Source organism: Lepidochelys olivacea (genome assembly GCF_965140295.1).
Source record: "Lepidochelys olivacea isolate rLepOli2 genome assembly, chromosome: 3".
NCBI classification, from domain to species: Eukaryota; Metazoa; Chordata; order Testudines; family Cheloniidae; genus Lepidochelys; species Lepidochelys olivacea.
In genome coordinates, this window is record NC_140413.1 from 209,369,674 (window position 1) to 209,386,050 (window position 16,377).

Consider the following 16,377-nt stretch of genomic DNA (forward strand, 5'->3'; position numbering starts at 1 on the left):
GATTTGTTGTCAAGAACAAGCTAATTGTTTTTGCTTATTTCCCCCCCACACCCCAAAATATTCCACATGACGCAGAGCCTAAAACATTTCAGCTGTAACTCCTGAAATTTGGCCAAGTTATCAGGAACTAAAACAAGGGGATTATGCTGGAAAGTGTTCAGCACAGTGGTGCTGGAACATTTGTAGCAGTGGAGGTGCTGAAAGCTCCCTTACCCCTGTACTCCCGCCCCGCCTCCACACTGACACTGGGAGCAGGGGACCCGGAGAGCGGTAAGGGGGCCAAGGTCACAGGTGGGGGCAGGCATGGGGCCAGGAGCAGAGCCCTGGGCAGGGGCCGGCAGCCGGGACCCCACATGTGGGCCAAGAGCAGACCCCCAGCCCTGGGGCCAGGCCCTGGGAGTGGAGCCCCTACTGAGCGGGGAGCCAGGCATGGGGCCAGCAGCTAGGGAGCAGGACCCCAGGCATGAAGCCAGCAGCTGGGACCTGAGCCCCAGGTGAGATGAGGTGAGGGGCTGGGGAATGGAGTATGGGAAGAGGCCCGGGATCAGGGCATAGGCGCACGAAGCACCCCCAGGTTTTACGCACAGAGCCAGTGGCTGGGGAGTGGGGCCAGTGCCCCCGCATAAAATTTGGGGGTGCTGCAGCACACCCCTACTTCTCACGCTTATGGTTCAGCAGTCTTAAATATGGGTGTTCCTTTGTTGTGCCAATAGTAGTATTCTGGTTACCAGGACAAGCTGTTAGAGAGTAGGGTTCCTCAGGTGTTACCAGACTTCTCCAGACAGACAGACACACACGTTATGCCAGAGACCACCTACCAGCTGCTCATAGCCTCCGAAGATATACATGGTCTTTCCGAGGACACAAGCCGAGTGCCCATCTCTCGCTCCTGGGACCATTCCAGAGACCTTGGGCGTGAACCATTTGTGATTGTCTAAAATACAGAGACAATGGATGTCAAGAGCAGACACCAAACAGCAGACTTGGGGATGGGAGACTGAATGGGAACAGTTCTCAGGAGGACATCCTTCCAAGGAAATAAAGGCCACCACCTCCCAAAGGAGGAAGCCATCCCCTTCCCCCTACGTCCATGCCAAAGACTGGAACTGTTGATATTGTACATGGGCCATCCGCTATGAGTGCTGGTGGGAAGCTCTCTAAGGCCAGGCCACCTGCCAGGGCTTCCACAGACAGGGGCCTTGTGGGACCTAAATTCTGTGACAAGGCCTGCTGATTCCTGTGACAGTGATGCTGAATTCTGCAGCCATTCCGAATATGTTTTTAACAAACCCGAGTACCCCCAGTCAGCACAGAACCCCTTAGGGAGCCTTTAATTTTCTATTGATGTAAAGCTCATTTGAGCAGCTCCTCAGTTGTGCAGTTGCATATTTTCAGTCACCAGGCTGCACAGAACTTTGTAGTGACAGTAAGCGTGGGGGCAGCATTTGAGATGCTGGCTGCCTTAGGTGGCTGAAGTATGCAGCACTCTAGAACCTTCTCAGAGGGTCAAAGGCATTTCCCACTTGCTTGCATCAGTGGATTTACTCCAAGAGCCACTGTCATGAGCAAGGGAGCCCCTCTCCCTGAATTATCTGCTCTTTCCATCATTACAGTACTTGTCCCACTCCTGTTCACCCCACCTCACCTACACCTTTTCCCATCCCTCCAGAGTTTCCACCTTGCTGCCCCTCTGTTCTCCTTTCCACAAGTCCACCTGCCCCAGTCATTTTATTCAGCTCTCTCTCTGTGAAGTGCTCCTTGGTCTGCAAGCTTTGGGGACTGACTCCATTCAGGGGAGTCTCCATGCCCAGTTAAACACATTCTCCATGCAGAGCAATGTGAAACGGAGCCAGTGAGAGTCACTGCCAATCTCATGCAGGCACCTGTCCCGGGACCCCACCGACAAGCACAGATAAGCCTTGGAGCAGCAGGAGATCCCCTCAGTGCTGCTAGCAGCCAGCAGCAGTGCTTATTTCAGGAAGTAGCAAAATTGGGATCTGCTCAACATTCTCCAAGAAACAAGAACTTCTCTGAACTTGGCCTCCAGCCATAGTTATCTGCCCAGACTCCATCTGGAGCTGAATGAAGGGGCCTGCTGGAAGGTCAGTGAAAGCACTACGGAGACAGTAAGCAGAAAGGGAAAGTGAGCATTGCTCCCACCAGAATTCCTGCCATGCTTGGGGCCACTTCCAAAGCCAGTCATGCGCTATCATAAAAAGCCCAGCCAAGAACAATATCAGAAATCAGAGATAGAGACACTTAGGACACCTGTTCTAGTCCACACCTGCACCCCCACTCGTCAGAGCAGGCCTATACCCTGCAGCAGTCCTCAGGGCTTTGTGCAATCTAAAGTGACTCACCCAATGGGGCTTCCATCATTTCCTCCGCGTGAAGCAGGATTAGCAGTGCTCACTTTCCAGGCTTGGAGAGGAACTGGCACATGTGCATGGAAGACTGGGCAGGGTTTTGGACTAGGACAGAAGCCTGGGGCCTTTCCATCAGTTTTCACTTAACACTACTCCTAAACGGCTTTAGCCAGCAGCTGCATAGAGCCAGCTGCCTCAGGCCCTTTGTGTCTGCAGTGGTTTGCTAGGGCTGCCCTCTCCAGCTGGGCTTGTCAGAAGAGAGAGAGCTCCAACAGCAGCCTGAGTGAAGAGCCCATGCAGCAAGCCATTCCCTCCAGATCTCAAAAGGGGTAAGCAACTAATATCCCTCTAATTTCACCCTGAGAGCCTATTTCTCTTCAGTCCATGAATCCTACTTGCCTCCACATCCCCTTTGCCATTCTTCTGAAATCTCTCTTCACCTATTCCCTGATGCACTAGTTCTGATCTGCCCCACCAGCTGCAAGTCACCTGACACCCATCAAGCCCACTCAGACCCCTTCATTGCTTCCTCACTGTGCTGAAGTGCCTCCTCCTTACCTTCCAGGCTCCACCCAGCTCTGACCAGACCTGCTTACTGCCGCCCCCCCTCTTACTCACTACAACTTCTGTATCCTGTTTCTGCTTTTGTCTTTGCTCCCACATGGCATTAAGGGCTGCACAGAAGAACAGCTTCCCTCTCCTGGAGCATCCACCCTCTTCAAGAGCTCACTCGCCCTCAAACTTTTTCCAGCAATTGTTATGCAGAGTTGTTTTTCACAAGAAGGAAGAACTGTGATTTTAGTTAAGACAAAAGGGAACTCAAAGCATTCAAGAGTCTAATTAATTCTAATTTCCCATTAGAAAAGAGCTAAATAGCTGTCATTCCTAGTTCAAAAGCAACACAGAGTCAAACATGCGAATACATCCAATGCTGCTAAGCTAGCCAGAGATCCCATCTCTCACATGCTCCCAGTAAAAGGCAGTTTCCCAGCCTCTTGCAGTGTTTCTCTAAAGAGCAAACCGCAGCCATCACTTCATGGGGACACCTAGTGGGGGAGCACAACACTACTGCCATGAAACCATGGGGAGGGGGTATCGTCTCCAAGAGCACTCAAGGTAGGGAAGGGCGAAATTCTGGCACTTACTGACATCAAAGGCGTAGAGAACATTGCAGGCTCCCTCAGTGTCGTTACGGCCTCCCCATATGTAGATGGTATCGTCAATCAGCACAGCTGAGTGCCCATACCTCATATAGGGCACCTCCCTCACGTGGTCCCGGCTGTTTGTCCACACTGGTGGCAGCTTGGTCCAGCGTAGAGACACTGAAAGCAGAACCCCCCACGGAGTGAGCATGCATATATGTGGATAGAACCACTTGCAGTTATTCTGCAGCTCATTGTGGGGGTACTCTGGTAAGCAAGTAAAAAGCCTTAATTGAATTTGAACAGCAGTAGCTACAGATAACACTAATATGAAATCCTCTGTAGATACTGGTGGGTCTGCTGGCCCACCAGGGAGTATCCGAGGACACTGCAGAGAAGCTGAGCGATTTCTCTGCATCAGATTTCATCACACAGGGTGTCAGAGGAGACAGCTACTCCAGCCAATTCTATTCAGGTAATAGACGCGTGACACTATCAGACAGATGTCAGAGAGTAAGGTCTGGAGAGACTAATCAGTTGAAGAACAGCATAGCCCCTCGAATCAGATGGTATATTCAAGGATTCTGAAGGAATTTAAGAATGAAGTTACTGTACCTACGTTTAGCGGAGTTCCTTGGAATTTTACCTGTTACTGAGGCTAGATTCACTGGTCTATTAGGTGAAATTATTAGATATAGAATTACCATGAGCAGCAAGAGGGGGAGAGAAGTGACATGACAACATATGGAGACCACAATTCTTTAGATAAGTCAAGGCTAGAGACATTTGTAAGGAACCTCAGATGGACCCAACAAAACTAGGTGAATGGGCAGCATAAAATTCACTGAAGGCAAATGCAAGGTAATAGTCATTGGAAGGAATAATTTGAACTACTCTTGGACATTACTGGTTCTAAGTTGTGGGTCAATCAAAATCTCTATGCTATGTGCAACAACCAGAAGAGCAGACAAGATGTCAGGATGCATAAGGAATGAAACAGAAAGTAACAGATTATAATGCCACCATATAAATCAATGCCACAGCCTACCATCTCCTAGCATACTGTTTTCAGTTCTGTTCTCAGTGGAGGGGAGGTTAGACATTGATAAGGAAAGTGATTAGAGACACAAACACTTTCACATGAAGAGAGATTCCTAAGATTGGGATTGTTTAGAAAGGAAGCAAATAATGTACAAGATGTGACAACATCCAAAACAACAAATGGCATAGGAAAAAGGAAACCAGGCGCTGCTATCTACCTTTTCATAATAAGAGGAAAACAAGGGGACGTTCAGTGAAATTGAAAGGCAACAAAGCAATATATTTAGAAAATTGCTACAAGGAAATATTTTTACATAGCACCCACTTAGCCTGTGGCACTCATTGCCACAAGGGGTCATTGAGGTCAAGAGCTGAGCAGGAGTTAAAAAACCAGACACGTATATGAATAATGAAAACATCCATATTCCATTAGACAGGATAAAAGGGTTTGGATTTTTATATAGAAAGGGTTAAGAACCCTCTTGCTTCAGGGCTGTGTGTTTTATAGGGGAGAAGACTGCAATTCACGAGGATCAGTGCTCTCCAAGCTGAGCACCAGTGGTGTGCACGTCTCATATTTGACCTGCATACTGCAGCTACCGTCAAGAGAAATGAGAGTTTGACAATATAACCTGATAACTGAGGCATGGGAATTCCAGCCTCTGCCAGCCCACGGCAGCCGCAAGGATGGAGCGCTCTTACCTGCATTAAATACGTGGACATCAATCTGCCGCAGAGTCTCATAGTCTTCACCAGAACAATACCCGCCAAAGGAATATACTTTATGGCCAACAGCCACAGCAGCGTGGTTCACTCTCCGAGGCCCACCTTCCAAGTGCACAGTCCACCGTAACATTCCCTTCTGTGAATGATCTATCCTTCAAAGCTAGAGGGCGCTACAGCCTCATGCCCATAGGGCTGGGCTGAAGCCATTTAATTCTGCAACAGAGACAGAATGCAATGCTCAGAAGATAGATCCCCACTCTCCATGTCTCTCCATCCTCTGTGTATGCCCGCTACGAAGGAAACACTTCTCTCAAGCCAACAGCTTTCCCACTGGAGAAGATTTTAAATATCTGTTTAGAACATGCATACAAAGGGTCTTCCCACCCTTGCTTGGTATGGGGGTATTTGTGACTACGTCGGCTGTATCTACTTTGAGGGGATCTTAAAGGGAGCCTGCAGGCCAGCTGCTTCTGGAAAAAGGAACCTGGGGCAGGATGGGGCTATTTCAGACACTACAGAATGTGGCAAAAGCAGGACAGTTCATCATGTCAGCCTCAGTGACACCAGGGGTCTAGATAGCTCAGGGGATGCAGAACCTTTCCTCTGTGGTCCCTAGTCCAAAACCAGGATACCAACCAACGTGAGGTCTCCCACAAGTACCGGGCCCAATCCACAATATGTGCTGGATGGTTCCTCTAAAGATTACATTGCCCAAGGAAGTAACAGTGCATGCTGGTGGCAAAGTTTATTTCCCCGACTTCCTCCTCTTAGTCAGTGCATCTTGAAGCCTGCCCAGAACAGACTACATGCCTCTGTCACTACAGCACCTTCTTCCCCTTACCCAAAGCACACAGAGTGAGTAGCACAGTATGTACAAATTAACTGCAGTAAAAAAAAAAGTCACCAAGAGGCAGAAAATGTAAAGAACTAAGCCCTTAACTCCACCACACGATGCAGTGTGGATTGTTCATAACCTCTTGGGCTCACAAGGTGTTTTAAGCTATGTATTTGCCAGACTGGCAGCCCCTTCCCTCTCCTGATCACAGTGCAGTGGGAGAGACTCAAGGAGCAGAGAAGCCCCATGGGAGGTCCTTGCTCAACCTGTATTGGGAATTTCTGATGGTATCTTTTGATTAGCTCATATTTTCACTCACACTGAGCCCAAGGCTACAATGGGGAAAAGGAAGGCAGGGGAGGAAGAGAGAATTACAAATAGCATTTACTTCCCTCTCCAACCAGCCTGGTACTCACTGCTAGGAGAACCACAGTAAGTTAAAGCAGCAGCCCATGGCCCTTCTACGACAAGTCAGAGCATGCTATGAATTTGTACAGCACACGTCAGAAGTGTTTGGCAAACCCCCAAGAAGCGCACACAGAGACAATTTTTCCATTCACTTTATTTTCTTCCTCTTCAAATTGAGCAAACGCACCAGCTCTTGCATTTATATGGTCCCCACCACCATCATAGGCGAGTATCACATCGTTTATTCTCAACACCCCATGAAGTAGGAAAGTGGAACTATCCTCTGTTTTATGACCAGGGAATGGAGGCTCTGGGAAAGCTGTTTAACCTTTTTAAGTCACAGGTGGTGTGTGGCAGTTTGAGGATTGAAACAGGCTAGGTTTCCAACTTCAGCCACTTTTGTAGCCCTGTTTAATAGTGACTAGAAACCCTACTTCCACCTCATTCTGTCTTAACAAAAGCGAGGCAGAAGGGACTCTGCTTGAGGGTGACTTTTGAAGTTTGACAAGAGAAAGCATAGAAAGTTTCAGCCACAAGATGTTTTCAGAAAGTTTGAACAGTAATACATTGGAAACTGCTCCATAACCTTAAGCACAGTGGGAGCTAACAGTCAGCTATTACACAAAGGCACGAGAATGCTACACAAGAAAAGCAAGAAGAGCAATAACCACCACCATTAAATTAACACCAATAGTAGTTAGAGACTTTAGCCATTTTTCTCTTCCGGTTATTGCTGGTAACTTGGCCCTCCACAAGTTAATAAGCCAACAGAATTCACTCCAGAGTATTTCCCCAGCAGAGCAGCAGTCTGAGAACTAGTTCTCCACCTGAACCCAAGCTGTAGGCAACACTCCAAGCCATAGGCAACACTCCAAGCCATTTCTGGAACAATTCCAAACTTCACCTACATCAACAGTTTTTCTTCTCACCAGCCAACTCCCATTGTATAAGCTCCCCACAAAAGCTACAGAACATCCCTCAGGGAGCTGTCATGGTGACTGCTAGGGTCACCGTTAGACTAGTTGGTGATTTCAAGTCTAGCCATTCAACAGTCACAGAGCTGAGAGTGGCTTAGCCCACTTCCTAGGGGACTGAAGCCATGTCACAATTGGATTGACCTTATTAGAAGCCAAGGATTTAACAGGTCAGTTGCTGCAGGACATGCACCCATAACCATCTTGTGCCTGGCTAAAGAGAGAAAGCCTCATGTCTCCCTGCTGCTGGGAGCAGGCTCTTGCATCTCTCTCAGCTAAGCAGAAGAAAGGTGGGAAAAGATAAGTTCCAAAAGCAGGGAAATCTGAATTCTCCCATTGGATATTATAGCCCGGTTGACATGCAAGGCAGGGATCCACTTATTAGCAGCAAACATGTAAACCTCCTCTCCTGAGGTACTCATAACACCTTCGGAACGTTCTCCTTGCAACTGGATCCGAGCTGGGCTGAGGTTGGACAGGTTGAACAGATTCAATGGAGCCATCTGAGTTAGCCGAGTACATGGGGATGGGGAACACACTTTCTGCTTTAAGAACTCTTCGGCTCCCCCCCCCGACCCATCACCAAAGCAGCTGTTTCAAGCTTCTCAGTCAGTTGGTAGCCTCCTAAACAATGTGACTCTTCCTCATTGAAAGTATTAAAAGAGTAAAGTCTGTGTTCGCACTTATGCGGAGACATGCTGTCCGGTGCTGTAGAAAGGAGAGCCTCAGACTCAACCGTCTCTGGTTTCAGTAATCTGGTGATAATTTCATGGGAGAGCACAGTGAATGCTTTCACACAGCCCAAAATCTTAAGAAAACAACTGTGAGCTGAGCTGCTACAGTTAAACCAGGATATGCCAGCAGGCAGGATTCGGTGCAAAAGCACACCCACGGTTAAGTGAAAAAGGAAGAGAAGCACCTGTCACTTTAATCTTGTGGTACAGATACATTAACGCCCCACCCCCAACACATCCCCATGGCAGAGAGTCAGAGCCCTGGTCAACTCACTGGGGGCAGGGCCAGCTCCAGGCCCCAGCTTTCCAAGCAGGTGCTTGGGGCGGCATTTTGAATGGGGCGGCAGGCCGTGTCCCGCGGTGGCAATTCAGGGGCAGCTCCGCCGCTCTTCCCGCCGCAGCGGCTTTCGGCGGCAGCTCCACCACCGTTGCGGCAGCGGCAATTCGGTGGTGACTGCTTGGGGTGGCAAAATTGGTAGAGCCACCCCTGACTGGGGGATTCGCACGACGGGGCTCCAGATAGCAGCGTAGACATTCCCACTCAGGCTGCAGCCCAGGCTTTGAAACCCACTGAGGTTTCAAAGACTGGGCTCCAGACTGAGCCTGAATGTCTACACTGCTATTTTCAGCCCTTCAGCACAAGTCAGCCAACCCAGGCTCTGAGACTTGCTGCCAATGGGGGGCGGGGGGGCGGGTAGATGGACCTTAGTTATGCTTCTGCGCAAAGAGGCTCCGCCTCACAGATTTCTCCTTTTTTCCTTTAAAAAGTAAGGTAAATGCAAGAGGGGTAGATAACCTAGACACACAAGCCTGCCACAGCACATGTGCTGCAGCCAAGAATGTATGAAAAGTATGCCCTTACAGAGACCATATTAGGCTGCAAGTGAAGCTACTGAACTCTCCTCAGCCTGCCTGACACATTGTACAGTAGCAAAGGCAGAAAGAGGATGGCTTCTGGAGCTGCATTTGACAGCGCAGTATGTTCTCCATACACCCACAGCCCTAAAGCTTGTTGTTTTGTTAAGCACAGCTGATTGGTAATGGATTCTTAAAGCCATATTAAGCAGTAAGCACCAATCTACAGCATTTGTTAATTCTTTATCCCTTACAAGGCCATAGCAAGTCTTGCTGTTGCTTGTAAAGTTTTATATTTTGTCAGGTTTGTTAATCATTCAACATACAGTTGCACTTTGAACCTTTTTGAATAATGAAACATATGGCATTTTAAAAGTGGGTTCTATTGCAGACACAGAAGCTTTCAGTAGAAGAACATTTTCAGTCTTTTAGAGGACTGATGATTCCAGCAAATTGCAGTTGCATTTTCTGGCACATGAATTTAAAAAAAGTTTGCGTAGTGGGTGGTGGTTGGGAGGATTCTGTCCTAGACAGACCCAATCAGGGAGTAGAATTAGGCCACTACAAACTGCTTTTGAAAATCCCACCTACACTATTTATATGTGAAGCCCTAACTCATCCTGATGCAAGTTTCAAGTCACACAGGACAAAGTTTTCAAACACATCCCTAAAAAGTAGAGACCTACATCAAAGCAAAGTCAATAAGAGTTGGGTGTTCATCACCTTTGAAAAGAAATCAGGCCTTTTGGATTACGTGACTAACTTTAGGCACCCATATTTGAAAGTGTTCATCTAAGTTTGTAACAAAAATATAATAACTATTAACACACAATATGAATGACAATGAAACATTATCTGTACTTTATATCTTTACAAACAGAACCAAGCGTACATATCATGGTTAAGTATTAATTCATTTTCAAGCCTCTCACCTCTTTACATGTCCATTTCTATTAAATACAAGATCTTTTCAAGACCTCAACATAGAAGATTAAACAATTATACTGTTAGCAATACACAACATGGCTTCTAATTTGCATAATCAACATTCATAAAAGTACAATGAAGAGCAAGGAATGAACCAGGGGATTATCTCCACTCTCACCTTCACCTCCAGGCCAGCCAAAGAGCTGTTGCAAAACCCATCTTCCTTTTCTTCCACTGTCTCCATCACTCCCTTCTAGATCCCTCAGTGGCTGCCTGTCTTTTGCCACACTGTATTCAAACTGCTTGGCCTCCCCTTCCATGTGGGGCATAACCTCATCCCTTCCTCTCATTACCTACTCCTCCCTTGATCTCCTCCACCTGCTCTCTGCTTCCCTACCTTCTTTTATGCTTGAACCTCTTCTATTTCTTGTCCTCCAAGCATCCTCTTTCACCTCATATGCCTCCTTAAAACCCACTTCTCGTGTGCTGCCTCCCATCCAGATCCCCCTCACCATCTTTTATCTGACTGGCTCTCCTCCCCATATAGCCTACGCATGGGAATCAAATTCAGTGGTTTGGAGCAGGCACTTGGCCTCTCATAGGTTTGCACATGTAGCAGCAAACTTCACAGGTACCTGTTACTTCATGGGTAATATTGCAATAAAGAGGGGCCAAGGTAAAGTTCCATTTCTAAGTTTTAGTTTCTAGTATTAAGTTACTAGTTAAAATATTTTAGTTAGGAATAATATTTATACCACCTTTCAAGAGATTTTTTAAGTCATTCAGATTCCACTGTTCCTGTGAAGGTATTTCACATGAAGGAATAAGTTCACAATCTTAATATTAATAAAAAAAATTCTCAGACATATAGCTTTAAGTGTTAAGAATTTTTCAGAGAGCATTAAGAGGTCACAATTTCTAACTTTCACTAAACCTTCTCTTTCATATTTTGTTAGGGTTGAATCACTTTTTGGTCATTTGAATTGCTTAGACACAGTACACCATCATCACTCCACAGTTTAACAGATTCCCTGTCTTTGGGAGGGAGAAACATTGACTGGATGCCATTGCAATGAATGCTTGGTTTCTTTATGGTGTTGGATCATATTAAAGAAATTCTGTATTAAAATCACAAATGACTGATTCCCCATAGTTTAAATTCCAGGGTATTAATAATTAAGAGGTCTCTTGGTTTTTGGTACTGTTTCTCTCCCTCTATGTGTGAAACTTGCAAGCTGCTAATTGTATTAGTTCATTCTAAGACAGAGTCTGTTCTCAAAGCAATTCTTTGTAACAACAACTACTCACACAGAGAGAGACTCAAAGCAATACTCTGTAACAACAGAAACAGCACCCAGAGACTCCCTGCATTCTTCTTGCTCTGTTAACAATTGTGATTAAAATAGAGATAGAGGATGTATGTGGATGGATGCTTGGTGAGGATAATAACTGAATGATCAGGGAGGTGCCAGCCTAAGAATCCAGTGTCCATCAGCTGAAGAAGGCCTGAAGTGGAAATAACGAGAGGACTCCCGGAGGGCAGACTGGAATCCACTCAACAGCCTCAAGAATGGGAGAACCAAAGAACAAGATAACATCTGGCAGCACGAAGCCATCAGGAATGTGCCATCTGCTGATTGATTCAGCAACAGCATGATGAAGCAATTCCCAGACTGGCATCGGAAGAAATTCCTATAAAAATGGACTCTAGAAAGTGAGAACTTTGGGGTCTGATTCTGCAAACCAACTTCCAGGAGCATCAGATGACCATCTGACAAGACCCTGCTCCCTCCTCACGTCTAGGCCACCTGGCCAGTGGCTTGGCATAAGCAACTCTAAGGCTGGTAACTATGATAACAACCTTGCAGAACCTGTGCGTGTGTCTGTATGAATGAATGAGTGAATAAATATGAAATTGAATGAAATGTTATAGCTATAACTAACTGCTTACTATAATTCTTTCTGTATTCACAATAAATGTGGCATTTTGCCTTTTCCCCTTTAGTAAGATCCTGCTGGTTTTCATTTTATTGGTAGAACAATGGAAATACCTGGCTAAGGAGACGTATATCAAAAACACCTGCCCATAAGTTTTCCAAAATGTACAGAATTATATACAGACTTCCTCGGGGATCTTTCATTAGAGACTGGCAGCAAAACAATTAGCAGTATGAAACTTCTTCCACGTGGACATATTGACAGCTATTTACTTTAAAGATGAGACAACTAAGAAGGTACATAGAAGATCTAGAAAAATTAATGGTATAGATAAGGTAGATCAGGCTATTCTATTTGCCCTATTCTTCCACTCTAATACAACTGTGAAGTTAAAAGGTCGCAAATTCAAAACTGAGCAAAGGAAATACTTTTCCACACAGTGCAAGTTAATTTTCTGGCAGTGAGCTCCACTAGCTATCACTGAGGCCAAAAGCTTAGGAGGATTCAAAAATGGATTAACTTTTGTATAGCTAATGAGACTATCCTGAATTACAACACTAAGGATTAAACAAGGATAAAGTTTGGAAGGCATACCAGCCCTGGAGCATCAGGGCTTAAACCAGTCACTCACTGCCAAGAGGTCAGATACTTTCCTATGAGCAGGTTATTCCATAAACTGCTACTGCAGCACTCCTTTCCTCTTCCTCTGAAGCTCCTCACACTGACCACTGGTGGTGTCCTACCACAGGGTGATAATGATCTGATTCGGCATGGCAATTAAAATGTTCTGTGTAATTTAAGCTCTCCTTGGTCATATTCCTAGTTCTTTGTAAGGGACAAGGAGATTAATTCAAAAGAGTTAATAAAAGATTAGTAAGAATGAACTGCTGGTATTTAATGAAAATGCACAAAATCCTTCTTCTGTCCCACAGAAGCTCTTTGGAGCTGACACACTGGCCACATAGGTTTTACTTTAATTGCTGAAGGGATACAAGTGTTAGTTATTTGATGCAAGAGTAGCAAGGGGCAGCCCAATGACAGTATGCAAAGAGCCCATCATCACCGCCAGGGTGGCAGGTGGGCATGGCACTCAGCCATAATGGAAGTTTCTCTAAGGACAATCAGCAGAGAAAATGATAGTATTTAGATACTCATCATTGAGAAGAATGGAGAAGAATGGGACATCTCACTCCTGAGAGCCAGTAACATTTAGATAGTAACTTGTGACTAGAAGGGTTACAAGATTCCACTCCCCCCCAAAGAAAAGCTACATTCTGTAGAAAATAAGAGTCTTTAATCCTTAGAATACAGAACGTGTATAGCTATTTCTACCATCCCTGACTATAGAGCTGTTTAAAGCATATGCATAACTCAGAGAACCAGTCCTCAATCAAGTTGTGACAGCCTAGCAAAGTTGTGTGTCCTTGCACAGGACTACAATTACAGCTATAAATTACATCAGAAAAGTATGTTCTGAAACAGCAATAGCTATTTGACCAAATTGGTCACAATTAGCCCATGCACCAGTTCTCAAGTTTGACTCTATAAAACTGGTGTTATTAGGAGTGAAGAAAAATGGCTGCACTTTTTGCAAAAATAAGAAATTTCATGTTTTCATTGCTGGAATGAGAGCATGCTGCTGAGCTGGCTCGCCAACCTGTGCGCCAAGGAAATGGATGCTAAAGCCATTTCTAGCAAGTGCTCAGATTTGTCTGATTGCACCGATCCAGCTCTTCCCCCCTTAATCCCCAAACCAGATGGGAAGACCCAGCAAGAAGCAGTCTGGATTTCCCAAGCCCTACCCTGCTAAGGACTCCCCAAGCAGCAGGGAATCTGCACCGGCTGTCTCTGTTAAAGTGCCTGGAGGAGAGAAAGTCCCTACCGTGCTACTGCCTTAGTCCTCAGCACTCCGTGTCCCGAGATGTGCCAGCCACAAGGTTTAATAGCACTTAAAATAGCCCCAGCCAGCTTGAAGCAGTCCATATAGACTGTTCTATTTCAGGCACATCCAACTTACAGTTAGATCCAGCCACAGAGTAATCCAGCTTCTACACTCGCTCCTGACATTTACGCACTGCTTTGGCTATTTGTTCCAAGGCAGCAGGAAAGACAGGGGCTGTGTCTACATAAGTGTATTTACTGGCTTTTCAGCACAAACCCAGTTACACTAGATTTGGTTACAATGGTACTGCTAAACAGCCACTAAATTTGCTAACACAAATACAAGCCTTGAGGCTTGTTCAAGACACCAAGTACCTCTTGAAGCTCATCACTTCAGAAAGCAGAAACTCACCCAGGTTTACCTTCAGGCAGATATCAGCACTGCCCCTGTTTATATCTCATTTCCCATCTCCTGCCATTATTCTGTTTAGCTTTTGTGCCAGATAATATCAATTCCCATGATGCTTCTTTCTTCGCTTTGTCCCACAAATGCATCTGCACTTTCTTCCAGGATCCCCTTATGCCTAGAACGTCTTCCAACTTTCCACATCACACAAATTCCCTCTCCCCAAAAACCCAGTTCTTCCCCAGTCTCTGCAGCACAGTCACTCTCTCACACCAACTTAACATCTACATAAGTAGACCTCAAACAGAGGACACACACAAGGTGCACCCTGGGAAAACAAGCAGCCTCATTCACCATTTTATGCAAACCTCCCTTCCTCCCACCTGAAGTCCTCTCTCCCTGTATCATGTCATGTCACACTTCATCCCGATTGTCAAATCTTCAGGAGAGACTATTTCCTTATTCTCTGTAAGACACAACGCATGCCTAAAAATGTTGCTACAACAAAGGTCACCACATAACCTTTGGGTCACCTTACCTGGGCTAGAGAAGCGACAGCAGGAGATTTAAAAACAAGTATTTTAGTTGGATTAACTTCAACTTGGATGAAAGATTTCAGCAGCTAATACTGGGTACACACCTCGCCACACCCTCTGCAGGCAGATCATCCAAGTATCTCCAGACAGCATCATCTTGTGATCTGGACAAAGTACTGGGAGCCTGAAGATGCTGAGTTCCAAATCACAGCTCTGACAGTGATTCCCTGAGAGCCCTTGGGCACGTCCCTTCTTCTCTGCATCCATTTTCCCTTCTATAAAATGGAACAATACTGACCTTCCCCATGGAGTGGGGGCTGAGAGAGTTAATGGTTATGAAGTGCTTTCGGGATTAGTACTAAAGTTACAGTTATACCAGTATCCCCTGAATAATGACCACAGACATTACGCCATCTCCACAGCCTCCTGAACAGATACCGAACCTCCTGCACAATGCAGGCTACACCCCAGCTTTTCTGCCCATCTCATTACAAACTTCCCTATGTAATTCCTTCCCTTTTCCAGTATCTCCAGCAACCATCAGAAGAGGTTACCACATAGAGGACATAAGTCCCCTCCCCCAGATTCCCAGGATACCCCATGAAGTCTTATTTGCTGTTTGTTCAGAGCTCTCAGGGAATCTCTGAGGGCAGCTGTGACATGCAAAAGATACTCAGGACTCCCAAAGAAACCTGCTATAAACAGAAATCATGATACCACACAAGGCAACTGAACTGCTCTGGAGGAAAAAAACCACCTCTCTCAAACCAAAGACATGTCTAACCAGAGTGACTAGAAGTGAGGGTTTGCCAAACACCTGTTCAATCTCAGTGCACCCCATTCACCTCCCAAAACCTCACTAAATCCATAATTATAACTCACTCCCCTACACACAACTAGTACTTAGCAACATATAGAGAAACAGGATCACTAGGTCTCGCTGCAGGGGCTTCCCCACTCAGCCTGAGCGAGAGGATCCAACTGGAAAAATTAATCACAGAACCCCAGTGAAGACATCCGGGCAACAGTGAGGTGGGGAGCAGGGGAGGTTGCACTTAATCCCCCGGGATTCATCAGAATTGAGTTTTTTGTGGAGGTGGGGGGCGATTTTATTTGATGTTTCAGGTCACTGACACTAAAACATTTCAACGAGTGTCTGATCATAATAAGGTACATACTTATACCTAACAACATTTAGCAGCACATTGTATATTGACCATACATTATTTTATTTTAATCACCACCCTTTCCCTTCCCCCTCACCACCAAGCCATTTAAACATAACCTTTATGTGATACATGTGTATCTTTAACCACTGATATTAACTTTATTGGGATGCTGAATATTTCTAGAAGGGGAGGTGTTTCAGGAGCTAGAAAATATAGGAAATTAGAGGAAGGGTGGAATGCAATTCAGTTGTTGTGATCTGTTGTTCCTATAAACAAACTGATTACACTAGAATGTTATTAGTGCAAATGCTGGACTATCACCTGGAAAGAGACCTGAAATTATCAGCTACCACAGAGTCTTTGCAGAAAGTTTTCTATCAGTAGCCTGGCAGAGGCCAAAGGTCAGGGTGGGGTCTTACTGCAAGATAGCAGCAACCAT

The 16,377-nt window shown here is 45.7% G+C and overlaps 1 protein-coding gene across 4 annotated transcripts in view; it reads right to left on the reverse strand.

Annotated features, from left to right (window-relative positions):
- Positions 1-16,377, reverse strand: part of KLHDC3 (kelch domain containing 3) — a 34,935-nt gene that overhangs the window by 15,416 nt on the left and 3,142 nt on the right. For all 4 annotated transcript variants that reach the window (XM_084624031.1, XM_084624028.1, XM_084624029.1 and 1 more), the window contains 3 exons: positions 5,252-5,488; positions 3,512-3,688; positions 819-934 (listed from right to left, as the gene is read on the reverse strand). In XM_084624031.1, coding sequence (XP_084480157.1) covers positions 819-934; positions 3,512-3,688; positions 5,252-5,405 — 447 coding nt within the window. In that variant the 5' untranslated portion in view covers positions 5,406-5,488. The remainder of the gene's footprint in view (positions 1-818; positions 935-3,511; positions 3,689-5,251; positions 5,489-16,377) is intronic.